This window comes from Pristiophorus japonicus, chromosome 1, assembly GCF_044704955.1.
Source record: "Pristiophorus japonicus isolate sPriJap1 chromosome 1, sPriJap1.hap1, whole genome shotgun sequence".
Taxonomy (NCBI): Eukaryota; Metazoa; Chordata; class Chondrichthyes; family Pristiophoridae; genus Pristiophorus; species Pristiophorus japonicus.
The window spans coordinates 501,759,311-501,784,278 of NC_091977.1; the positions used below are offsets into that span (position 1 = coordinate 501,759,311).

At 44.9% G+C, this 24,968-nt stretch overlaps 1 protein-coding gene across 1 annotated transcript in view; it reads right to left on the reverse strand.

Annotated features, from left to right (window-relative positions):
* The window catches only part of col22a1 (collagen, type XXII, alpha 1), a 463,862-nt gene that overhangs the window by 369,073 nt on the left and 69,821 nt on the right, over positions 1–24,968 (reverse strand). Inside the window, exon 3 of the mRNA XM_070888428.1 lies at positions 17,034–17,600. Within this exon, the coding sequence (XP_070744529.1) occupies positions 17,034–17,600 (567 nt within the window). The remainder of the gene's footprint in view (positions 1–17,033; positions 17,601–24,968) is intronic.

The window sequence follows — 24,968 nt, forward strand, 5'->3', positions numbered from 1 at the left end:
TGGCATTTGTGAGTTTGGTAAGTGGGTGAGTTTGGGCAAGCGGGGGAGGCAGGTGCTGTTTTGTCTTATTTTTCCTTCCAGTGCTGACACTAGAGCAGCTGATAAGGAGTGCGAGAGTAGGAGACGGAGGCCCAGAGACCAGCCCAACCAGTTGCAGACAAAGATAGAGGGGTGCGAAATCGAGAGGTGACGTCAAAGCCAAGCTGGTAAGTTGGCTGTTCGACTGGTAAGTATAACTCTCTTTTAGACTGACTTTTAGATTGGTTTAATTGGCAGCGAACTAACAAGTAGCTGTTTGGTGTTTAAGTAAATTTTAGCAAGTAAATTAATTTAAGGGTTAAGTCATGGCAGGAGAGCTCGGACCCATGTCATGCTCCTCCTGCGCTATGTGGGAAGTCAGGGACGCTTCCAGTGTCCCTGAATACTATGTGTGCGGGAAGTGTGTCCAGTTGCAGCTTCTGACAGACCGCATGACGGCACTGGAGCTGCGGATGGACTCACTCTGGAGCATGCGCGATGCTGAGAATGTTGTGGATAGCACATTTAGTGAGTTGGTCACACTGCAGGTAAGGGTTAGGACAGATAGTGAATGGGTGACCAAGAGACAAGGCAAGAGCAGGAAGGTAGTGCAGGAGTCCCCTGCGGTCATCTCCCACCAAAACAGATATACCATTTTGGATACTGTTGGGGGAGATGACTTACCAGGGGAAGGCACCAGCAGCCAGGTTCATGACATCGTGGGTGGCTCTGCTGCACAGAAGGGCGGAAAAAAGAGTGAGAGAGCTATAGTGATAGGGGACTCGATTGTAAGGGGAAAAGATAGGAGTTTCTGCGGCCGCAACCGAGACTCCAGGATAGTATGTTGCCTCTCTGGTGCAAGGGTCAAGGATGTCTCGGAGCGGCTGCAGAGAATTCTGGAGAGGGTGGGTGAACAGCCAGTTGTCGTGGTACATGTAGGTACCAACGATATAAGTAAGAAGCGGGAAGAGGTCCTACAAGCTGAATTTAGGGAGCTAGGGGTTAAATTAAAAAGTAGGAGCTCAAAGGTAGTAATCTCTGGATTGCTACCAGTGCCATGTGCTAATCAGAGTAGAGGGAGCAGGATAGTTAGAATAAATATGTGGCTTGAGCAGTGGTGCAAGAGGGAGGGATTCAAATTCCTGGGACATTGGAACCAGTTCTGGGGGAAGTGGAACCTGTACAAAAGGGACAGTCTGCACTTGGGCAGGACTGGAACTGATGTCCTGGGGGTAACATTTGCTAATGCAGTTCGGGAGTGTTTAAACTAATATGGCAGGGGGATGGGAACCTATGCAGCGAAATAGGGCGAAGTAATATGGAGTCAGAAACAGATGGTAGAAAACTAAAAAGCAAGAGTGGAAGGCCAAGTTAACAAAGGCAAGAAATAAAAAGGGCCACACTACATCATAATTCTAAAAGAACAAAGGGTGTTAAAAAAACAAGCCTGAAGGCTTTGTGTCTTAATGCAAGGAGTATCCGTAATAAGGTGGATGAATTAACTGTGCAAATAGATGTTAACAGATATGATGTGATTGGGATTACAGAGACGTGGCTCCAGGATGATCAGGGCTGGGAACTCAACATCCAGGGGTATTCAACATTCAGGAAGGATAGAATAAAAGGAAAAGGAGGTAGGGTAGCATTGCTGGTTAAAGAGGAGATTAATGCAATAGTTAGGAACGACATTCGTTTGGATGATGTGGAATCTATATGGGTAGAGCTGCAGAACACCAAAGGGCAAAAAACGTTAGTGGGAGTTGTGTACAGATCTCCAAGCAGTATAGTGATGTTGGGGAGGGAATCAAACAGGAAATTAGGGGTGCATGCAATAAAGGTGCAGCAGTTATAATGGGTGACTTTAATATGCATATAGATTGGGCTAAGCAAACTGGAAACAATACGGTGGAGGAGGATTTCCTGGAGTGCATAAGGGATGGTCTTCTAGACCAATATGTTGAGGAATCAACTAGGGGGGAGGCCATCTTATACTGGGTGTTGTGTAATGAGAGAGAATTAATTAGCAATCTCGTTGTGCGAGGCCCCTTGGGAAAGAGTGACCATAATATGGTGAAATTCTACATTCGATGGAGAATGAAACAGTTAATTCAGAGACCATGGCCCAGAACTTAAAGAAGGGTAACTTTGAAGGTATGAGGCGTGAATTGGCTAGGATAGATTGGCGAATGATACTTAAGGGTTGACTGTGGATGGGCAATGGCAGACATTTAGAGGCCGCATGGATGAACTATAACAATTGAACATCCCTGTCTGACGTAAAAATAAAAAAGGGAAGGTGGCTCAACCGTGGCTATCAAGGGAAATCAGGGATAATATTAAAGCCAAGGAAGTGGCATACAAATTGGCCAGAAATAGCAGTGAACCCGGGGACTGGGAGAAATTTAGAACTCAGCAGAGGAGGACAAAGGGTTTGATTAGGGCAGGGAAAATAGAGTACGAGAGGAAGCTTGCAGGGAACATTAAGACGGACTGCAAAAGCTTCTATAGATATGTAAAGGGAAAAAGGTTAGTGAAGACAAAGGTAGGTCCTGTGCAGTCAGAATCAGGGGAAGTCATAATGGGGAACAAAGAAATGGCAGACCAATTGAACAAGTACTTTGGTTCGGTATTCACTAAGGAGGACACAAACAACCTTCCAGATATAAAAGGAGTCAGAGGGTCTAGTAAGAAGGAGGAACTGAGGGAAATCCTTATTAGTCGAGAAATTGTGTTGGGGAAATTGATGGGATAAATCCCCAGGGCCTGATGGACTGCATCCCAGAGTACTTAAGGAGGTGGCCTTGGAAATAGCGGATGCATTGACAGTCATTTTCCAACATTCCATAGACTCTGGATCAGTTCCTATGGAGTGGAGGGTAGCCAATGTAACCCCACTTTTTAAAAAAGGAGGGAGAGAGAAAACAGGGAATTATAGACCGGTCAGCCTGACCTCAGTAGTGGGTAAAATGATGGAATCAATTATTAAGGATGTCATAGCAGCACATTTGGAAAGAGGTGACATGATAGGTCCAAGTCAGCATGGATTTGTGAAAGGAAAATCATGCTTGACAAATCTTATGGAATTTTTTGAGGATGTTTCCAGTAGAGTGAACAAGGGAGAACCAGTTGATGTGGTGTATTTGGACTTTCAGAAGGCTTTCGACAAGGTCCCACACAAGAGATTAATGTGCAAAGTTAAAGCACATGGGATTGGGAGTAGTGTGCTGACGTGGATTGAGAACAGGTTGGCAGACAGGAAGCAAAGAGTAGGAGTAAATAGATACTTTTCAGAATGTCAGGCAGTGACTAGTGGGGTACCACAAGGTTCTGTGCTGGGGCCCCAGCTGTTTACATTGTACATTAATGATTTAGACGAGGGGATTAAATGTAGCATCTCCAAACTTGCGGATGACACTAATTTGGGTGGCAGTGTGAGCTGCGAGGAGGATGCTATGAGGCTGCAGATTGACTTGGATAGGTTAGGTGAGTGGGCAAATGCATGCCAGATGAAGTAAAATGTGGATAAATGTGAGCTTATCCACTTTGGTGGCAAAAACAGAGAGACAGACTATTATCTGAATGTTGACAGATTAGGAAAAGGGCAGGTGCAACGAGACCTGGGTGTCATGGTACATCAGTCATTGAAGGTTGGCATGCAGGTACAGCAGGCGGTTAAGAAAGCAAATGGCATGTTGGCCTTCATAGCGAGGGGATTTGAGTACAGGGGCAGGGAGGTGTTACTACAGTTGTACAGGGCCTTGGTGAGGCCACACCTGGAGTATTGTGTACAGCTTTGGTCTCATAACTTGAGAAAGGACATTCTTTCTATTGAGGGAGTGCAGCGAAGGTTCACCAGACTGATTCCCGGGATGGCGGGACTGACTTATCAAGAAAGACTGGATCAACTGGGCTTGTATTCACTGGAGTTCAGAAGAATAAGAGGGGACCTCATAGAAACGTTTAAAATTCTGATGGGGTTAGACAGGTTAGATGCAGGAAGAATGTTCCCAATGTTGGGGAAGTCCAGAACCAGGGGTCACAGTCTAAGGATAAGGAGTAAGCCATTTAGGACCGAGATGAGGAGAAACTTCTTCACCCAGAGAGTGGTGAACCTGTGGAATTCTCTACCACAGAAAGTTGTTGAGGCCAATTCACTAAATATATTCAAAAAGGAGTTAGATGTAGTCCTTACTACTAGGGGGATCAAGGGGTATGGCGAGAAAGCAGGAATGGGGTACTGAAGTTGCATGTTCAGCCATGAACTCATTGAATGGCGGTGCAGGCTCGAAGGGCCGAATGGCCTACTCCTGCACCTATTTTCTATGTTAACTACTTTTCGAGGTAGCCTAGCAAGTCACTCAATTGTACTAGTGCAACTGGCGATGGGCAATAAATGCTGGACTTGCCAAAGACACTCACATCCCGAGAATGAATAAAGAGAGTTGGAAAAGTGCAGCTAATTTTTTATTCAGAAGATCACAATGTAGCTATGGATGAGGAAGGCACTTTGGTACATCTAAAGTCTGCTGTTCAGAAAGATCCTAAAGTCCTCAAATCGCTGTATCTAACTATTTCTTAAATGGCTGCAGAATCTCTAACTTGCACCTCCTTAAAACTCAAAAAGGTATAAATTACAAAAACTGGAACCAAGGGAACTCTGCTGTATTGACTTCATGTTACGGTTTAACTTGTGCACTTAATCAACCTGATTAGCTGTTTGTGATCTAATTCATACATGCCTCAAAAAGGGTTGCATTTTAATTGAGATGGCGGGTTGGGGGCGGGCGGGTTCCGAGGCGGTCAGGAAACCCGAGAGAAAGGGTTTACAGCAGCTCTGACGACTTTCCCACCTGCAGCCAGCCAGCCAGATTGAGAGGCTGGCTAGCCCTGGGAGCGTAGACCTGCGGCACTAAGCTGCACAGAGGAGAACATAAGAACATAAGAAATAGGAGCAGAAGGAGGCCGTACGGCCCCTTGATCCTACTCCGCTATGTTACACGATCTTGGGTTATCCGATCATGAACTCAGGTCCACTTTTCTGCCCGCTCCCCAAAACCCCTTATTCCCTTTTCGGTTAAGAAACTGTCTATCTCTGTCTTAAATTTATTCAATGTCCCAGTTTCCACAGCTCTCTGAGGCAGCAAATTCCACAGATTTACAACCCTCTGAGAAAATAAATTTCTCTTCATCTCAGCTTTAAATGAGCGGCCCCTTATTCTATGATTATGCCACCTAGTTCCAGTCTCCCCCATCAATGGAAACATTCCCTCTCCATCCACCTTGTCAAGCCCCCTCATAATCTTATACGTTTCGATAAGATCACCTCTCAATCTTCTGAATTCCAATGTGTAGAGGCCCAACTTACTCAACCTTTCCTTCTTGGTCAACCCCCTCATCTCCAGAATCCACCGAGTGAACCCTCTCTGAACTGCCTCCAAAGCAAGTATATCCTGTCGTCGACCTATAGTACGTGGACGATGCTTGCGAGTGTGCACACACAGAGGCTGAACTTCAGGACATAGTCGACATATTTACCGAGACATATGAAAGCATGGGCCTTATGCTAAACATGAGTAAGACAAAGGTCCTCCACCAGCCTGCCCTCGCTGCACAGCACTGCCCCCCCCCCCCCAGACATCAAGATCCACGGCGTGGCCCTGGACAACGTGGACCACTTCCCCTATCTTGGGAGCCTCCTATCAACAAAAGCAAGCATTGACGACGAGGTCCAACACCGCCTTTCGTGTGCCAGTGCAGCCTTCGGCCGCCTGAGGAAAAGAGTGTTTGAAGACCAGTCCCTCTAAACTGTCACCAAGCTCATGGTCTACAGGGCTGTAGTAATACCCGCTCTCCTGTATGACTCAGAGACGTGGACCATGCACAGTAGACACCTCAAGTCGCTGACGAAATACCACCAGCGATGTCTCCGCAAGATCCTGCAAATCCCCTGGGAGGACAGGCGCACAAACATTAGCGTCCTCGTCCAGGCCAACATCCCCAGTATTGAAGCACTGACCACACTTGATCAGCTCTGCTGGGAAGGCCACATAGTTCGCATGCCAGACAGGAGACTCCCAAAGCAAGCGCTCTACTCGGAACTCGCCCAAGGCAAACGAGCCAAAGGCGGGCAGAGGAAACGTTACAAGGGCACCCTCAAAGCCTCCCTGATAAGGTGCAACATCCCCACTGACACCTGGGAGAACCGGCCGAAGTGGAGGAAGTGCATTCGGGAGGGCGATGAGCTCCTCGAGTTTCGGCGCCGAGAGCATGCAGAAATCAAGCGCAGGCAGCGGAAGGAGCGTGTGGCAAACTAGGCTCCCTGCCAACCATTTCCCTCAATGACTATCTATCCCACCTGTGACAGAGACTGTGGTTCTCGTATTGGACTGTGCAGCCACCTAAGGACTTATGCTAAGAATGGAAGCAAGTCTTCCTCAATTCCGAGAGACTGCCTATGATGATGATGATCCTCTTGTAAATATGGAAACTAAACTGCACGCAGTATTCCAATGTCCTCGCAGTGGCCTCACGAATACCCTGCTTTTATACTCCATCCCCTTTGCAATAAAGGCCAAGATATCATTGGTCTTCCTGATCACTTGCTGTACTTGCATACTAACCTTTTGTGTTTCATGCACAAGTACTCCCAGGTCCAGCTGTACTTCAGCACTTTGCAATCTTTCTCCATTTGTGTAATAACTTACTCTTTGATTTTTTTCTGCCAAAGTGCATGATCTCACACTTTCCAACATTATGCCCCATCTGCCAAATTTTTACCCACTCACTTAGTCTGTCTTTGTTCTTTTGCAGATTTTTTGTGTCCTCCTCACACATTGCTTTTCCTCCCATCTTTATATCGTCAGCAAACTTGACTACGTTACACTCAGTCCCTTCTTCCAAGTCGTTAATGTAGATTGTAAATAGTTGGGGTCCCAGCACTAATCCATGTGGCACCCCACTAGTTACTGGTTGCCAGTCCGAGAATGAACCATTTATCCCGACTCTCTGTTTTCTGTTCGTTAGCCAATCCTCTATTCATGCTAATATATTATCCCCAACCCGTGAACTTTAATCTTCTGCAGTAACCTTTTATGTGGTACCTTGTCAAATGCCTCCTGGAAGTCCAAATACACCACATCCACTGGTTCCCCTTTATCCACCTTGTTTGTTATATCCTCAAAGAATTCCAGCAAATTTGTCAAACAATATTTCCCTTTCATAAATTCATGCTGACGCTGCCTGACCGAATTATGCTTTTCCAAATATCCTGCTACTACTTCTGGCGGTGAGGGTTTTGGAGGCCTGGGGTGGTGATCGGAGACTTGATTGGTGGGGTTGGGGGGTGGTAGGCCTGGGGAACTGCCCAGGGGTGTGATTGAGGTCTCGTGGCGGGAAGGGGGGGGGGTCTCTGATCATAGGGAGTGGGTTAGGCAGGGACCCTGGATCCAGTAGGTAAGTGTAAATGAGGAGGAAGGGATCACTTGGGGCTGTGCTGGTAGAAGATTGAAGAGAGTCTTGGGCCACGAAAGATCAAGATGGATTCCAAAGTTCTCTGGACCGGGGAGAAGATCGGGAAGGGGGGATCCAAAGAGAGTCTGGGGCCGGAAGATGATGGCAGGGGGTCAGAAGAGGATCAGGGGCTGGAGGAGCAGCACAGGGAGGGCCGGAGGAAACATAGAAACATAGAAACATAGAAAATAGGTGCAGGAGTAGGCCATTCGGCCCTTCGAGCCTGTACCACAATTCAATAAGATCATGGCTGATCATTCTCTCAGTACCCCTTTCCTGCTTTCTCTCCATACCCCTTGATCCCCTTAGCCGCAAGGGCCATATCTAACTCCCTCTTGAATATCTCCAATGAACTGGCATCAACAACTCTCTGCAGCAGGGAATTCCACAGGTTAACAACTCTCTGAGTGAAGAAGTTTCTTCTCATCTCAGTCCGAAATAGCCAATCCCTTATCCTAAGACTATGTCCCCTGGTTCTGGACTTCCCCAACATCGGAACATTCTACCCGCATCTAACCTGTCCCGTCCCGTCAGAATCTTATATGTTTCTATGAGATCCCCTCTCATCCTTCTAAACTCCAATGTATAAAGGCCCAGTTGATCCAGTCTCTCCTCAGATGTCAATCCTGCCATCCCGGGAATCAGTCTGGTGAACCTTCGCTACACTCCCTCAATAGCAAGAACATCCTTCCTCAGATTAGGAGACCAAAACTGAACACAATATTCCAGGTGAGGCCTCACCAAGGCCCTGTACAATTGCAGTAAGACCTCCTTGCTCCTATACTCAAATCCCCTAGCTATGAAGGCCAACATACCATTTGCTTTCTTCACACCTGCTGTACCTGCATGCCAACTTTCAATGACTGATGAACCATGACACCCAGGTCTCGTTGCACCTCCCCTTTTCCTAATCTGCCGCCATTCAGATAATATTCTGTCTTCGCGTTTTTGCCCTCAGAGTGAATAACCTCACATTTTTCCACATTATACTGCATCTGCCATGCATATGACCACTCACCTAACCTGTCCAAGTCACCCTGCAGCCTCCGAGCGTTCCCCTCACAGCTCACACCACCCAGTTTAGTGTCATCTGCAAACTTGGAGATATAACACTCAATTCCTTCATCCAAATCATTGATGTGTATTGTAAAGAGCTGGGGTCCCAGCACTGAGCCCTGCAGCACTCCACTAGTCACTGCCTGCCATTCTGAAAAGGACCCGTTTATCCCGACTCTCTGCTTCGTGTCTGCCAACCAGTTCTCTATGCATGTCATTATATTATCCCTAATACCATGTGCTTTGATTTTGCACACCAATCTCTTGTGTGGGACCTTGTCAAAAGCCTTTTGAAAGTCCAAATACACCACATCCACTGGTTCTCCCTTGTCCACTCTATCAGTTACATGCTCAAAAATTTCCAGAAGATTTGTCAAACATGATTTTCCCTTCATAAATCCATGCTGACTTGGACCGATCCTGTTACTGCTTTCCAAATGCGCTGCTTTTTCATCCTTAATAATTGATTCCAACATTTTCCCGACAACTGATGTCAAGCTAACCGATCTATAATTACCCATTTTCTCTCTCCCTCCCTTTTTAAAAAGTGGTGTTACATTAGCTACCCTCCAGTCCATAGGAACTGATCCAGAGTCGATAGACTGTTGGAAAATGCTCACCAATGCATCCACTATTTCTAGCGACACTTCCTTAAGTACTCTGGGATGCAGACTATCCGGCCCTGGGGATTTATTGGCCTTCAATCCCATCAATTTCCCTAACACAATTTCCCGCCTAATAAGGATATCATTCAGTTCCTCCTTCTCACGAGACCCTTGGTCCCCTAGTACTTCCGGAAGGTTATTTGTGTCTTCCTTCGTGAAGACAGAACCAAAGTATTTGTTCAATTGGTCTGCCATTTCTTTATTCCCCATTATAAATTCACCTGAATCTGACTGCAAGGGACTGACGTTTGTCTTCACTAATCTTTTTTCTTTTCACATATCTATAGAAGCTTTTGCAGTCAGTTTTTATGTTCCCAGCAAGCTTCTTCTCATACTCTATTTTCCCCCTCCGAATTAAACCCTTTGTCCTCCTCTGCTGAATTCTAAATTTCTCCCAGTCCTCAGGTTTGCTGCTTTTTCTGGCCAATTTATATGCCTCTTCCTTGGATTTAACACTATTCTTAATTTCCCTTGTTAGCCATGGTTGAGCCACCTTCCCCGTTTTATTTTTACTCCAGACAGGGATGTACAATTGCTGAAGTTCCTCCATGTGGTCTTTAAATGTTTGCCATTGCCTATCCACCAACTGCCCTTTAATTATCATTTGCCAGTCTATTCTAGCCAATTCACGCCTCAAACCATCGAAGTCACCTTTCCTTAAGTTCAGTACCCTAGTTTCTGAATTAACTTTGTCACTCTCCATCTTAATAGAGTATTCTGCCATGTTATGGTCATTCTTCCCCAAGGGGCCTCGTACAACAAGATTGCTAATTAGTCCTTTCTGATTACACATCACCCAGTCTAGGATGGCCAGCTCCCTAGTTGGTTCCTCAACATATTGGTCTAGAAACCCATCCCTAATACACTCCAAGAAATCCTCCTCCACCGCATTGCTACCAGTTTGGTTAGCCCAATCAATGTGTAGATTAAAGTCACCCATGATAACTGCTGCACCTTTATTGCATGCATCCCTAATTTCTTGTTTGATGCTGTCCCCGACTTTACTACTACTGTTTGGTGGTCTGTGCACAACTCCCACGAGCATTTTCTGCCCTTTGGTATTCCGTAGCTCCACCCATACCGATTCCGCATCATCTAAGCTAATGTCCTTTCTTCCTATTGCATTAATTTCCTCTTTAACCAGCAATGCCACCCTGCCTCCTTTTCCTTTCTGTCTATCCTTCCTAAATGTTGAATACCCCTGGATGTTGAGTTCCCAGCCTTGGTCACCCTGGAGCCATGTCTCCGTGATGCCAATTACATCATACCCGTTAACTGCTATCTGCGCAGCTAATTCGTCCACCTTATTCCTAATACTCCTCGGATTGAGACACAGAGCCTTCAGGCTTGTCTTTCTAACACTTTTTGCCCTTTAGAATTTTGCTGTAATGTGGCCCTTTTTTCTTTTCGCCTTAGGTTTCTCTGCCCTCCACTTTTACTTTTCTTCTTTCTATCTTTTGCTTCTGCCCCCATTCTACCAGGACGGTGGGAGGGGGGGGGATTGGTGGATTCGGGTGGGGAGGGAGGCCTTGTGGAGGGATTGGAGACCTGGTGGTGTGGGAGGCCTCGAGGATGGATCAGACATCTTGGGGGAGAGGCATCCTAGAGGGATCGGAGACCTGGTGGGGGGATTGGTGGCCTCGAGCGGGGATTGGTGACCTGGGTGTGAGGGTTTCGGCGGCCTGGGGTGGTGATCGGAGACTATGGGGCAGGGCGGGGGTAGGCCTGGGGGAATGCCTAGGGGTGTGATTGAGATCCAATGGCAGTGGGGTCGGGGGTTCTCTGATCGTCGGGAGTGGGTTAGGCAGGGACTCTGGATCCAGGAGGTAGGTGTAAAGGTACCGCCTGAATGCAGCAGTTCTGGCCTTGCTGTAGCTGGCAAGTTTTACGAGGTGTGCAAAATCCGACCGGCTACAGTTAAACACAAAATGGATGTTAAAGTAGAGGTTTCCAGCCTCGTTATAATATTTAAATAGACATCCCGCCTCTGTTGAAACAGGAAGTGGGCGGGTTAGAGGCGGGTTCATGTTGGTTCAGATTTTGAACACTAACTACCCCCATGCCCCAACCCACTGTTTTTTTAGGTTAATATTCTCCCCAGATTATTTATTATTCCACCATCTGAAGAACATGAGAAGGCTCATACCAAGGGTTCACGTTGCAGCTAGCCCTGGACAATACTTACAAGACAGACATTGTATATATAGTCATAGGAGTGAGTGTTTATTATTGGGTGGTCTTCAGCATTGACTTTGAGAGAAAACTTTGGCATAAAGCCTAGAAAACATAATAGATGCATCTTTCATTTTCAGAATGAGCATCAAATGTATATCCAAACTGATTGAACCTTTTAGATTAAATCAGGAAAATCTGAATTTGGCCTAGCGCAGTTTTATGCGTATTTTCCCTTTAAGTAAAATGGTGGTATATATACGGAGAGAGACATACCTCACTAAACATGGGCTGTCAGAAGTAATGACTCCCCCTCCCTTACAGCCAGCAAAGATAGGTGCCAGGGGCTGAGGTCATTCGTAAATGTAATCCCTGCTTGTCTAATAGAGAGGTGTGGAGGGGGGAAGGGGTGTGTGGGTGGGAGAGAAGACAACCAGTTATCCAAGTTTCCCACTGTTGTTAAAGCTGCATGCTGGGGAAAAATAAATACTAGACTATAACATTTAAATATCGATTCCATTATGTATAAAATTATTCATTACTTCTAATAGAAAAAGATTTGTGCCAAAGTACAGTAAGTGAGGCAAATCTCTAACCCATGGACTTGGCAATCTTTATGTTGTGAATGACTGCCCGCATCAAACTCTGCTCACTAGTCGAGTGCTGAGTGCCGACAGTCTCGCGGCTGTCAGCAGTCAAAGGCAGAGACATTACAGAGCTGCACTGATTAGACTGGACGGACAACATTTCACTTGTGAACTGAAAGTATGTTGGTGCACATGTGAGGATAAGTGGTGGTCACTGAAGTGAATAATAACCGCAGATGAGTGACAAAGCTGCATTCCAATTTATATTGGGCGAATATTTGGGTTTTTGGGTGAAATCAATTATAAAGTTTAACAACTAAGAACATAAGAACATAAGAAATAGGAAAAGGAGTCGGCCATATGGCTCCTCGAGCCTGCTCCACTATTCAATAAGATCATGGCTAATCTGATCATGGACTCAGCTCCACTTCCCTGCCCGCTCCCCATAACCCCTTATCCCCTTATTGTTTAAAAAACTGTCTATTTCTGTCTTAAATCTATTCAATGTCCCAGTTTCCACAGCTCTTTGAGGAAGCAAATTCCACAGATTTACAACCCTCTGAGAGAAGAAATTTCTCCTCATCTTAGTTTTAAATGGGCGGCCCCTTATTCTAAGATCATGCCCTCTAGTTCTAGTCTCCCCCATCAGTGGAAACATCCTCTCTGCATCTGCCTTGTCAAGCCCCCTCATAATCTTATACGTTTCGATAAGATCACTTCTCAGTCTTCTGAATTCCAATGAGTAGAGGCCCAACCTACTCAACCTTTCCTCATAAGTCAACCCCCTCATCTCCGGAATCAACTTAGTGAACCTTCTCCATCCCCTTTGAAATAAAGGCCAAGATTCCATTGGCCTTCCTGATCATTGCTGTACCTGCATACTATCCTTTTGTGTTTCATGCACAAGTACCCCCAGGTCCCACTGTACTGAAGCACTTTGCAATCTTTCTCCATTTAAATAATAACTTGCTCTTTGATTTTTTTTCTGCCCAAGTGCATGACCTCACACTTTCCAACATTATACTCCATCTGCCAAATTTTTACCCACTCACTTAGCCTGTCAATGTCCTTTTGCAGATTTTTTGTGTCCTCCTCACACATTGCTTTTCCTCCCATCTGAATTATGACAAAATCACTTAAAGTTTCCTGTTTAAACACCTGAAAGTTTGTTTCAAATGTTGATCACCCTTTTTGTTAAAACAACATTACCTATTTAGCTTTCATTATCTTATATGAATAGATATGAAGGGAAAAAATTACAAGGCTTTGGGGGAAAGAGCAAGGTAGTGGGATTAATTGGATAGCTCTACCAAAGAGCCAGCATAGGCACGATGGGCTGAATGGTCTCCTTCTGTGCTGTTTCATTCTATAATTTGATACAAATCTCATATATACCCTATCATTTTGGAAATCTGTGTATTGTATCAACCAATCAGTACCCCTTCATTATCTTAAAAACTTATATCCAGTCTCCCCTTAGTCTTCTTGTTTCAAGAGAGAAAAGTCACAGCAGACACAAACAATCTTCATTGCTCAATCCTCTAAGTTCTGGGATCAACATTGGACACAATACTGACAATACTAATACCGATCTCACCAAGGTTTCATTTAATTTCAAAATCATCTCTTAATGATGAGTTCCCTAATTGCAAATTAGGCATTGTTAAACAAAGTTTAACAAATTGCAAAAAGGGTCTCTATCAGAATGACAGGATTCCCATCCCCAGCAAATAAGGCAGACGTCAGTCCATGCTTTTTTATTATTAGCCACGAGAGTAATACAAATTACAGCACAGAATGAGTCCATTCTGCCTTGTGATTATACTGGTGCAAGCTCTTCAACTAAAGTGTTCTAATCGTATTTCCTGCCTTTTCCCCATATCCTTTTATCTTTTGCTTTTTTGAGTATTTATTCAACTTGCTTTTAAATTATGTTATAGTTTTTGCTTCAGTATCCACTTGTGGTAAGTTATTCCATGTTCTAGTAACCCTCTGAGTAAAACAGAACTTGCCCATTCTTCATCCAGTGATAATCCTGAGTCTCCGTCCCCTTCTCATGTTGATGGGAAGTGGGTAGTTGGTTACCACAGTTTCTTATCTGTATTCCTACCTATGTATGGATGATTTTGGAATTGGGCAGGAGGATCACAAGCTTGAAATTTACTGATGACACAAAATGGTAATGCAGACTGTAAAAGGCTTCATTCTGCTAACATAGACATGTTAGCAGAATGGGCAGACAGGTGGGCATCGGAATTGCCAATTTAACGCGGAGAAATGTGATGTATACATTTTGGATGGAAAACAAAAGAATTAAACTTATATACTCAAAAAGAAGATGTTGAATGGTATGGATAACAATAAGACTGAGGAGTTCAAATATAAGAATTCCTTAAAAGTGTCATCAATGAGGGGATCATTAAGAGAGTAAGGAGAGATGCTAAGAAAAGTTCTTTACACAGTGAGTATTTGTTGCATGGAATGTTTGCCACAGAGAGTGGTCGAGGCAGAGACCATTGCAACTTTTAAGGGAAAACTGGATGAATATCTGAGGCAGAGAATAAGACGGGCAGAGCATGAGTAGCAGAATTGGTTTTAGGTTACTCGCAAAGAGCTAGCGCAGACATGATGGGCCAAATGGCTTGCTGTGCTGTAAATTTTCTGGTTCTAGTTCCCATACATAATGCAATTGAGTGGGTTTATGATGCCATAGAAGTCCTACAGAAAACGCCTTCTCAAATGCAGCTCCAGACCAGAAATTCTGAAGCATAAAAGAAAGGGATGAGATGCCATATAGATACTGATTAGTGTCCAGTTACTTTCCCCCTATAACTATTATAGTGTTCAGGGATTGTCTAAACTTGTGCAACACCAGGATAGTGAAACAGTGCAAAACTAATGATTACAGTGGCCAGTGTTGGGTTGGTACCAAAGATTCACCTTCTAGCCTTTATATTGCACCTCCTTCTAATCAGCATTGAGCATTCAGCACATTCATAGTCCAAGTGTCTTGCCAGAGTTCTAAAATAATTAAAGGGCCACAGCCTTGATCGAAATACATTTGGCAAACCTGTATTCTTCCTTTGCCAAATATCCGATGAGTGAAGTAATCCACATGAAAACAGTGGATTGTGAGAACGTCACACTCCATGTGCCTGACATCACTGAGTCAAAAATGATTCACGGCTGGCCTGCCTCTTCTATTGCCTTGGAGATGAAGACGGTACCCTTTAATTACTTCTTTCAAGTCATTTGCTAGTTTCATGAATAATTAGATGCTTTCATCCAGTGAAAATGGAAAGAACTGTCATTAGTTATCCTTTGACTGTGCAGCACTTAAAATAAATCATGGGCAGAAATATTTTGGATCACCTCACTTATTCCAGACACGACGAGACTTTTTTTTTTGTTGGCTGTCTGGCAGAGTGGCTTAAGCGCACTATATACGTTCACCTCTTGAGCCTGAATCTGAGCACCAGCCCAGTCCAATGGCATGAAATTCAGAGGGGTTAATTAGCTCGGGGTTTCTGCTGCTCCGCCGCTGTAACATTGGTGTTCCTCGGCGCGAAACCCCATTTAAGCACATAAAGATGGAACTTTCCACCCCCAAACCTTCGGTGAAGTGGCAGTGGTGGAGCGTGAGATACCCCCAAGAAATTGCCAGCGCAAGTCGCTTCCAGCTTTAATGAGCATGGGCCTGGCAGGTTCACAGCGCAAACCTTCAGCTCTGTTCAACTCATGAGAGCAAAATCTGTTCCAATATGAAAAGAAAATCTTTGTTTTTTTATATCATTGTGCGTTTTGAAGTTTTGCTGATGACGATTGCAGAATAGCAGCTTAAAAGTCAAGCAAACCAGCATTTTTCCCACAAATGATCCATCGCCATCGAATAATAAAAGTAAAAAAAATCAATTCTCTGATCTGTGAATTGCAACCGTCTTTGTTTCGGGTGAGGGGGCACGGTGGGAGTGCAGCAGCAAGTGCACACACAGACAGAAACACAAATTACATCGAATTAATAGAGAAGGAGCTGACCATTCAGCCCTATGCCGGTGTTTATGCTCCACATGAACCTTCTCCCACCTTACTTTATCTCATGCCATCATTATATCCTATTATTCCTTTCTCCCGAGTGTGCTTATCTAGCATCCCTTCACATATGCACAGGGTCCAGATAAGTCAAATTGCCAATTTAAACGATCCTTGCTGCTGACTTGGCAAATTTGCTAGTTTATGTTTACCGATTATGAATGTTGATTTAAGTAGCAGACTTTCTAAAGGAACACATGAAGGAATTTTCAATTGCCAGCCCTGAGTATCTCATCTGAAAAATGGATGACTGCAGAGCAAACTCTGGAGGGGACCTCGGACACCCAATTTATGGACTGATTCTAATTTCAGGCAGGTTTTTAAATCGGAGTTGCCCAAAACAGGCGGAAGCCTGTTCAAATATACAAATGAGAGTCCTACGCCAGTTTTGCAATTTTCATGGAGAAATGAGGTGGAACGGTTTTTCCAGGCATTGAGTGGCCCAACCAGCAGTCCTAAAGGCTGACGGTCACTCCGAGAAGGTGAGTTGTTACATTTAATCATTTTTTGGGGGGGGTGCCAGGAGGAGCATTCTTCTGGCCCACTGCTGTCTCCCAGAATTCGACCCTCCTATTACACCCCTCCCCACCCCCATCCCAATCCCCTCCCCCAACCTCCAGCAAGCCGAATCTACCAGCTGGCTCTGTGCAGAAGCTGACCGATTTTCCACCACACCAAACCGGGGAGCTGCAGCAGATACCCTCCTCCAAGGATAACATTTGCTTGTCCAATCACATATACGTCTCTGCCTCAGGCAGGTTGACATAGTTACTTTAAATCATGGATGATTGCAGTTACATACATTTCAAAAATGAATGATCAAAAGTTCACAGACACATGAAGTCCATTAGGTAAAATAATGTATATGCTTTTCTAAAACCTTTAGGTAACATCTTGCCCGATGTGCTTTACCCCATTACAAGCAGTAAGTACTTACTTTGACACAGTCTTTGTCGCAGTATTCCTCGGATCCTATCTATAGCATTGAAATCAGTAACGTGGAACATGTGAGCCGATTTGGGTTCTGAGGCGATCTCCTCCAGTTCCTCCTTAAGGGCATCACCAACACCCACGGCAAAGAGCCTGATGCCAGCGGAGTGAGCCAAGGTAGCATTCGGCAACACTTCATCCTGACTTCTGCCATCTGTCAAGAGGATTGCCACTTTCTGAATGTTCGGATCATTGGGTCTTGCGCCCGCCTGTTGCGAGAAGCTATTCAAAGTGATGTAGCCAATGGCCTCCCCAGTTATGGTATTCCCTCGGCGGTACCTGATGCTCGCCGCAGCCTGCTTGATATCCTCTATGTTGTGGTAAGCACCTAAGTTGAATTCTGTGTGCGGCTTGTCGCTGTAGCTTACGACCCCTACCCTGGTTTTATCTGGACCGATATCAAACGTCTCCACCAAATTGGCCACCCACTGCCTGACCTTTTCAAAGTTCTCCTTTCCCACGCTGTAGGACGTGTCCAGCAGAAAGACCAGGTCATAGTGGACGTTCTTGCAGCCTGTGAAGGAAGCAGAGTCGGCAGGTAATACATGGTATGCATTGAAAATCATCAGTACTGCTCCCCAAAGCATTTCACTGCAACATGCTGCCTCGAAACAGTGGATGCCAGAAAGATAAAGGAAAGCTCGGTTCTTTCACTTAGCTCCTTTGTGCTCTTTTTGCGAGCAGATCCACTTAAAGTGATGTATGACACAATTGAAGGCTGTTATTACACGCACTTCCAGCCTCCCTCCACAGTTTGTTAAAGCCTGCCCTCATCAGACTGAATTTATTAAAGGAAGTTGTTTTCTTGATAATTCCCAAATGAAACAGATCTTCCAGTAGTGCTTTTCAAAGTGTCTTCTCCCTTAAAAATTCATTTAGTTAAAAGTAAAGATTTCAATTTAAAATGAAGATGCGCGCTCTGCTGGGTTCTGCTGTATGTTTTAATTTTAAGCAACAGTGCTCTGAGAGAATATTTTTGTGTTGTGTTTGTGGATTTATTGTCGATGATTTACTCCCAATGGTTTGTCTTAGTGTAGAATTTTGTGTTGTCCTGAAGCCTGAGGCTCCAAGCCAAGCAGTACTAACCCATTCATGGGGAACGCAGTACAGGTATTGCATTCCCTTAACCTTCCTCAGTCTTTGAAGGCCTTTTTCCTTTGACTCCAGCAGAAATGTTCGGGACACTTTGTCAAACCATGCAGTCCACGCATCGTAATACATCATAGAATCATAGAATAGTTACAGCACAGAAGGACGCCATTTGGCCCATCAAGCCCATGCCTCTTTCTGCAAGAGCACTTCAGCTAAGCCCACTTCCTGCCCTTTCCCCGCAGCTCTGCAATTTTGTACTTTTGCTCCAGGGAAAGTACAACATTCGCATTTATATAGTGCCTTTCATGACCTCAGGATGTGCCAAATGTCCCAAGTGTAGTCACTGTTGTAATGTAGGGAAATGTAATAGCTAATTTGTGCACAGCAAGGTCCCACAGACAATAATGAAATTAATAAGTGAATAAAAGACACCAAGGCCAGGTCTGTTAAGGACTAGTTGTTTTTATGTGCACCAACAGATTGGCATGTGTCCCAGCCCTAGATTTTTATCAGTTTTTATAAATCAGTACCGGTTGGGGCTTGATTCTTTTAAGAAAGGGATTAATGTTTAAAAATGTGGTGTAAGTTGAATATTATCCTTTTAGAAACAATTTGTGGCTGCCTTTCAATTTATGTCACCAGCCTTGAGTGTTTTAACACTTTGCAAACCATGGTACAGTTCTACAGTAATGTACGTGATTACATCATCAACAAGTCCCAGAGCAAGTGCAGATAGGCTGGAAAATTACCCTTATCAATCACCGGGACTCCTGTTTACTATCCAGCTTCAGACAAGTTGAAAATAAAGCTCCGCCAATGATGTTCTTGGTAGGTTCAATGTGGTACTCAGCTGTTCAAATCAGAAAAGTCTTGGATATAATCTCAGTCTTTTTTCCAGAAAGATTTAACAGATATGCGACTGATTTTTGTTATGGGCAACCACTGTGAAGGGCTGTCAGCAAAGAAGAAAAGAATAGAGAAATATTTGAGGTAAATCTCTTAATTTTTTGTTGCCTGCCGCAGGATTAGCATTAATTTGAACACGTTGCTGGAATGTGTTTTTTCAGAGTTTGCCGATAGCGTGTGTCTCGGGAATAGGAGTGTGACAGCACAAATCCAGGGGGTACGGTCCCAGGGGGCACAGTCCCATGGGTGTGTGTGAGTGTGTGTTTGCATTACGAGCAATTGGTGAGGGTGAGCATTTATGGACCGAAAGGTCTTTTCTCAACGCTAATTTCATATGTTAGTGCAAACCGGGAAGTAGTGGTTAGATTATGGGAAGTTTTGATTAGAAAGGCTGTGAAAATAAACAATAGGAATGTAGGTCAGTGATCAGGGTAGAAATTTGAGCGTTCCCATTTTTGAACACATGGAGTGGAAGGGGAGGGCGCAGGGTATGATCCCTGCACCTGAATGGAGAGGCCAGAGGCGCCCTGATATTAGGCCTCAGGTCTCTATAGCATCAAGCTATCATGGTGAGATAAACCAGCTGGTGAAGAAGCAATGAAGATCGGGCTGATGCTAATGTTGCAGTAGCCCTCAGTTAAGAGAGGGCTGATGAGGGAGAAACTGAGGCCGAGGAGGAATCGGAGCCCAGGTGGGGAGGAAGATTGGAGGTCAGGTTGGGGGTAAGCAGTGGTGGTCGGGGGAAGGGGAGGTGGCATCAAGGTAGGGGGAGCGGCGACCTACATTCTTCGGTATCATTGTAAGACAGCATGCCTGAATCTGACTGTTGAATAGATCAATAACAAATCTGCTTTAAGATGTTTCTTGACATCACCTCTCATCATTACCAAAATGCTGGCAAAACCACGGTAAAGCTGGATGTGAGTCAACGTTATGTCAGAAATTCACCGAGACTGTCACAGCAGCATTAAACAACATATCAGTAATAAATGGACTAGAAGTTGGGTGGACAAAGTTAAAAGAAGCTGTGTACAAAATCTCAGCCAAAACCATATGCTTTTGAGACTGTAAGCAGGAAGGCGCCATGGAAGCTCTTAGCTGATTTTGGCTGGGCTGACCAATGTCATTCAAAACTGCATGATAGGATGGCAGGGAGAGGGAGTATTAACGTGGCAATATCTAATGTGTTCCCTACCACCAGCGGAGCCAACTTATTTAGCCTGTTCTTCTCGGCCATGCTGAAGGAAGACATATCGGACCCCTGGAATTGAGCATATAACCCATTCATAACTCATGCGATGGTGTTCACTGATGATTGTGCTTTGTTGGACCAAAACATTGGAGGAGCTCCAGACTATTGCCAACTATTTTAAAAATATGGCCAAAAGCCACAGGCTACCCATCGGTCTGAAGAAGGCTAAATTTATGTTCCAGCTGGCACTTTGTTCACAATAAATACCACCATTGCTGTTCATTGAATGAACACAGCTGAGTTCAGTCCATAAACTGCCCTGCCTATGCAGCACCCTGTTATTAGGCACATCTCTGGATAAAGAGGAGTTTCCGTGACAGAGTAAGACCTGCAGCTCAGTTTTTGTCTGTTTGAGGACACATATATAGGACGAATGGGCTGAAATTGAAGCTCAAGTATTAGGTGCACGTGGCAATGATCCACAACTAAGAGGTTTGGACAGTCTATCTGTACAACATCAAAGACCTTGAAGATTTATACATTCTAGAAAGAAAGAAAAAAAAAGGAAATAAATAAATAAATAAAGAATAATATATTTTATTTCAAGACCTCAGGGCATCCCAAAATGCATTACAACATATTAAGTACTTTTGAAGTATAGTCATTGTCATAATGCAGGAAACACAGCAGCCAGTTCGTGTACAGCAAGGTCTCACAAACTTCAATGCAATCATTACCACATAATTTGTTTCAGTGATGTTGGTTGAGGGATAAATATTGGCCTGGACACCAGTGTGAACTCACCTGCGCTTCTTCAAAATAGTACCATCGGAACTTTTACGTCCATCAGAGAGGGCAGACGGGGCCTCAGTTTAACGTCTCATTCGAAAGACGGCATCTCCAACAGTGCAGCACTCTCTCAGTACTGCACTGGAGTATCAGCCTGGATTATGTGCTCATGCCTCTGGAGAGGGACTTGAACCCACAACCTTTTGACTCAGAGGTGAAAGTGCTGCCAATTGATAGCGAGACAGAATTCCTTGATCATTGCTGGCTGTCAAGGGTCAGATATTCTGGGCACCTCTTAAAGACATCTAATGGCAAGGTGTCCACGATTTTCTTCTGTACCAAACTAAAAGGGGATAAACATTCCCAGTTCAAACATTGTCACAATACATTGAAAAGAAGCCTCAGAACTTTAACGTCAATATGGAAATTTGGGAACAGCCTAGATTTCTGTGCTCAAGTCTCTGAGGATCGCTACAATCATCTTCATATTCGAGGCGAGCTGCCAGCGATGACTGCACCACAGCTCAGCCCATGAAAAATATCAATGTTGGCCTGCCTGCCTTGCTGGCACTGGCTCTCAGGTAAGTTCCAGGAAGGGGGGGTTGGAGCAGGCAATAGTGTGGTGGGGAGGGGGCATGATCGGTAGGACTGTGGTCAGGGGTGTATTTTTGCTCCTCCTGGCTCCATAGAAATGCTATTTTACTTCCCTGTTGTTGGCAACCCAGTGCCCGCTGAAGAATCCTGAACATGGTGGAACCGATGGCTCGCAACTCATCGGTAACTCATTTTGTAAAGGGGTCCTTAAACAGGCATTAGGCTCTACATTAACAAATTCAAGGGGACTAATGCCTGTTTTAGGTGACGGCCTGGGATGCCTAAAAAAGGGACCCCACAAATGTAGATTGGGCAGATTGGGTGCAGGCCGTCCCACTGCTAAATTGGCATGCTTTACGTGCATATTATGCGCAATGCATACCAATTTTTATCATATTCAAGCTGCAGTGTTAAAAGGGAATATCAGAAATCAAATCTGGCAGCCAGACTTTGAATTCACTCGTGCTAGATATGATCACATCTGCTGATCGTGTTTTGGCCTAGTGTGTGATAAAAAGAGCACATGGGAGGAGACATTCCACCACAATTACCCAGGTTCTGACCTTGTTGAGTTGTCAACATTGTTCTGATAGATAGCCATGCAAGGGTGTCACAGCTGGCCTCTGTGCCAACTGTCCCAGGGAATGGATACATTGGCCAACAGTGCAGCTCTAAGTGCTGCTCAGTAACCCTTACTGGAAAGTACATGAATGTGGTTTGTCAAGGCGGGGACAGGATCTGGCTCAGGTTTCCCCCCCACAGTTGAATAATATGCTGCCCTGCACGATGAGGAAGAGTGAGGTTAAGAAGGATGGCCAATGCCTGTGGAACAGAATGCAGCTGGAGCCAAATCTTCAGGCACGGAATGGAGACAAAATGAGTTGGCAGGGAAATTAGTACATAAAAGGAAACAATTTTTTTTTTCTGAGTGTGTATGTAGAATATTTTAAAACAAAAAAATAAAAATAGCAGTGAAGAGGCAATTATAGATTCAGACCATCTGGATTGCAGTAACTTCAGATGTGCAGATCTATGTATGCTGGTGAAAGGGGTCACAGAGCAATCATCATCTATCAGTTAAGTGAAAAAAGGATGCTTGCAAGAAAAGAGTAGCATATATTTCAGATTCCAGTTTTGTGACATTTTATGAAAGAAATATATTAAATTATTAAAAGAGCTCAGATTAACATTTCACCCCTTCTAAGTGTCTCTCCAGTCATGATTTATGATGAAAATGTGGGGATAGAACTTGGACACAATTCGCTTGTTTTACAGGCATTAAATGGACACCTTGAGGGCTATTTTCGGGGACCAATGTTTCATAGTCCTGGATGCCTGAAAGGCGGCCATTTTTCAGGCATTTGAGGATGCCACCAAAAGCAGGCATAGAATCATAGAGACTGATTTTGATGAACTTACCGCCCATTGCCGCCGACTGCCGCCCACTGCCGCCGACATTCCTCTCCTTGAACCGCCCAGTGCCGCTTTCAACGTGGCCTGGAGCGGGCGAGAGGGGAGAGCCGCCGGGAAGCGCCCACTGATGTCAGCGGACGGCCGCTGCGCGTGAGTAGACACCCGCCCGCCGAGATACCAGATTGGTGCGGGCGGGAGTCGGATGGAGTCGGCGGCAGGACGGCTGGGCTGTCCTGAATGGTGAGTGTCAAGATCCTGTAAAAAAGCGAAGTGGAATGTTTTTAAATTATTTCTTTACAGGTACTTACCTGGATGGGGTCCCCTGAAGGTCATCAGATGTTTCATTTTTCTTTTGTTGATGATTTTTATTTTTACCACTCCGACCCTCCGTGGGCTCGACTCCATCCTCGGCAGCACTTGGGCGGCAAGCGCCTCTGCCGCCGAGAATGAGACCTCCCGCCAACTGCTGCCCACATTGGCGGTGTATGTCGTTGGTTTGCCGCCCACCAACCTTCGAGAGACCACGGCGATGAAAACCCCACCAAAAGTACCGTCCGGTACCTCGGCGGCCATCGGCGGCACTTTGAGCGGCACTTGGGCGGGCAGAGGCCTTGACCAAATTTGGCTTCATGGAATGGTTACAGCATGGAAGAAGACCATTCAGCCCATAGAGCCCGTGCCAACTCTCAACTAGTCCTTCTCCACTGCCCTTTCCCCATAGCCCTACAATCTTTTTCCCTTCAGATACTTATCCAAATTCCCTTTGAAAGATAACATTGAGTCTGCCTCCACCACCCTTTCAGGTAGTGCATTCCAAATCTTAACCACATGCTGTGTAACAAAGTTTTTTCTTACGTCGCCTTTGGTTCTTTTGCCAATCACCTTAAATCTGTGTCCTCTGGTTCTCGACCCTTCTGCCAATGGAAACAGTTTCTCTCTATCTATCCTGTCCAGACCCCTCATGATTTTGAACACCTTGATCAAATCCCCTCTCAATCTTCTCTGCTCCAAGGAGAACAACCCCAGCTTCTCCAGTCTATCAAAGTAACTGAAGTCCCTCATTCCTGGAATCATTATTGTAAATCTTTTCTGCAACTTTTCTATGGCCATCACATTTCCTAAAGTGTGGTGCACATGCTAATTAGAGCCTAACGCCTGCTTTAGGATCACTCTGGGAATCTGGGCTGCTCTGAGTGGAGCTGGCATCTAGACTGCTCTGCTCAAATTTCATAGGTCTATTTGCGGCCTAGTTGCCTCTGGTGGTGTGGCAGCCTGAAATGTTAAGATCAGGCCCGAAGACCGAATTCAGGTGGTCCTTGGACTGGCCTCTTCTGGCACATGTAATTTATGTGGCACTTGGTTCACACACAAAAATGGGAGCTAAACAATTTATCCCCTTTGGTGTTGTAGGTGCCAGTAGTCCTGTAGTACTTCACTCAACTTCATTCTGTGATACCAGACAGAGAATGTTAGCATACTATTTGTAGCAACTGTCGTAAACTTACAGCTGCCTTGCCTGAGATCAGCCAACTCAACATAGACCAGGGATCAAACCTGGGGTCTGCCTGGACTGTACTGCTGAGTACCCTATTGCCCAGTGGACTTCCCAACTATGCCATGAAGGTAGAGCTAATAGTTTTATTTCTGATTTAAGGAGTAGATCACCTATGATCTCATCTGATCTTGAAAACAATGCAACAGCCCATAGTGCTGACACCAATCAGGTTGAAAAGAATGAGAGGGAAGTCAAGGTAAATTTGGTAGCAGTGATTTGGTGAGGTAAGCTTAGACCGAGACCAAGATCAAATGGGCTAAAATTAGAGTCTATGGTCACTGTGTTAATGTACTTCTGAGTTGCAAGATACAGCCTGATGTCCAAAGTGGACCATAGGAAAG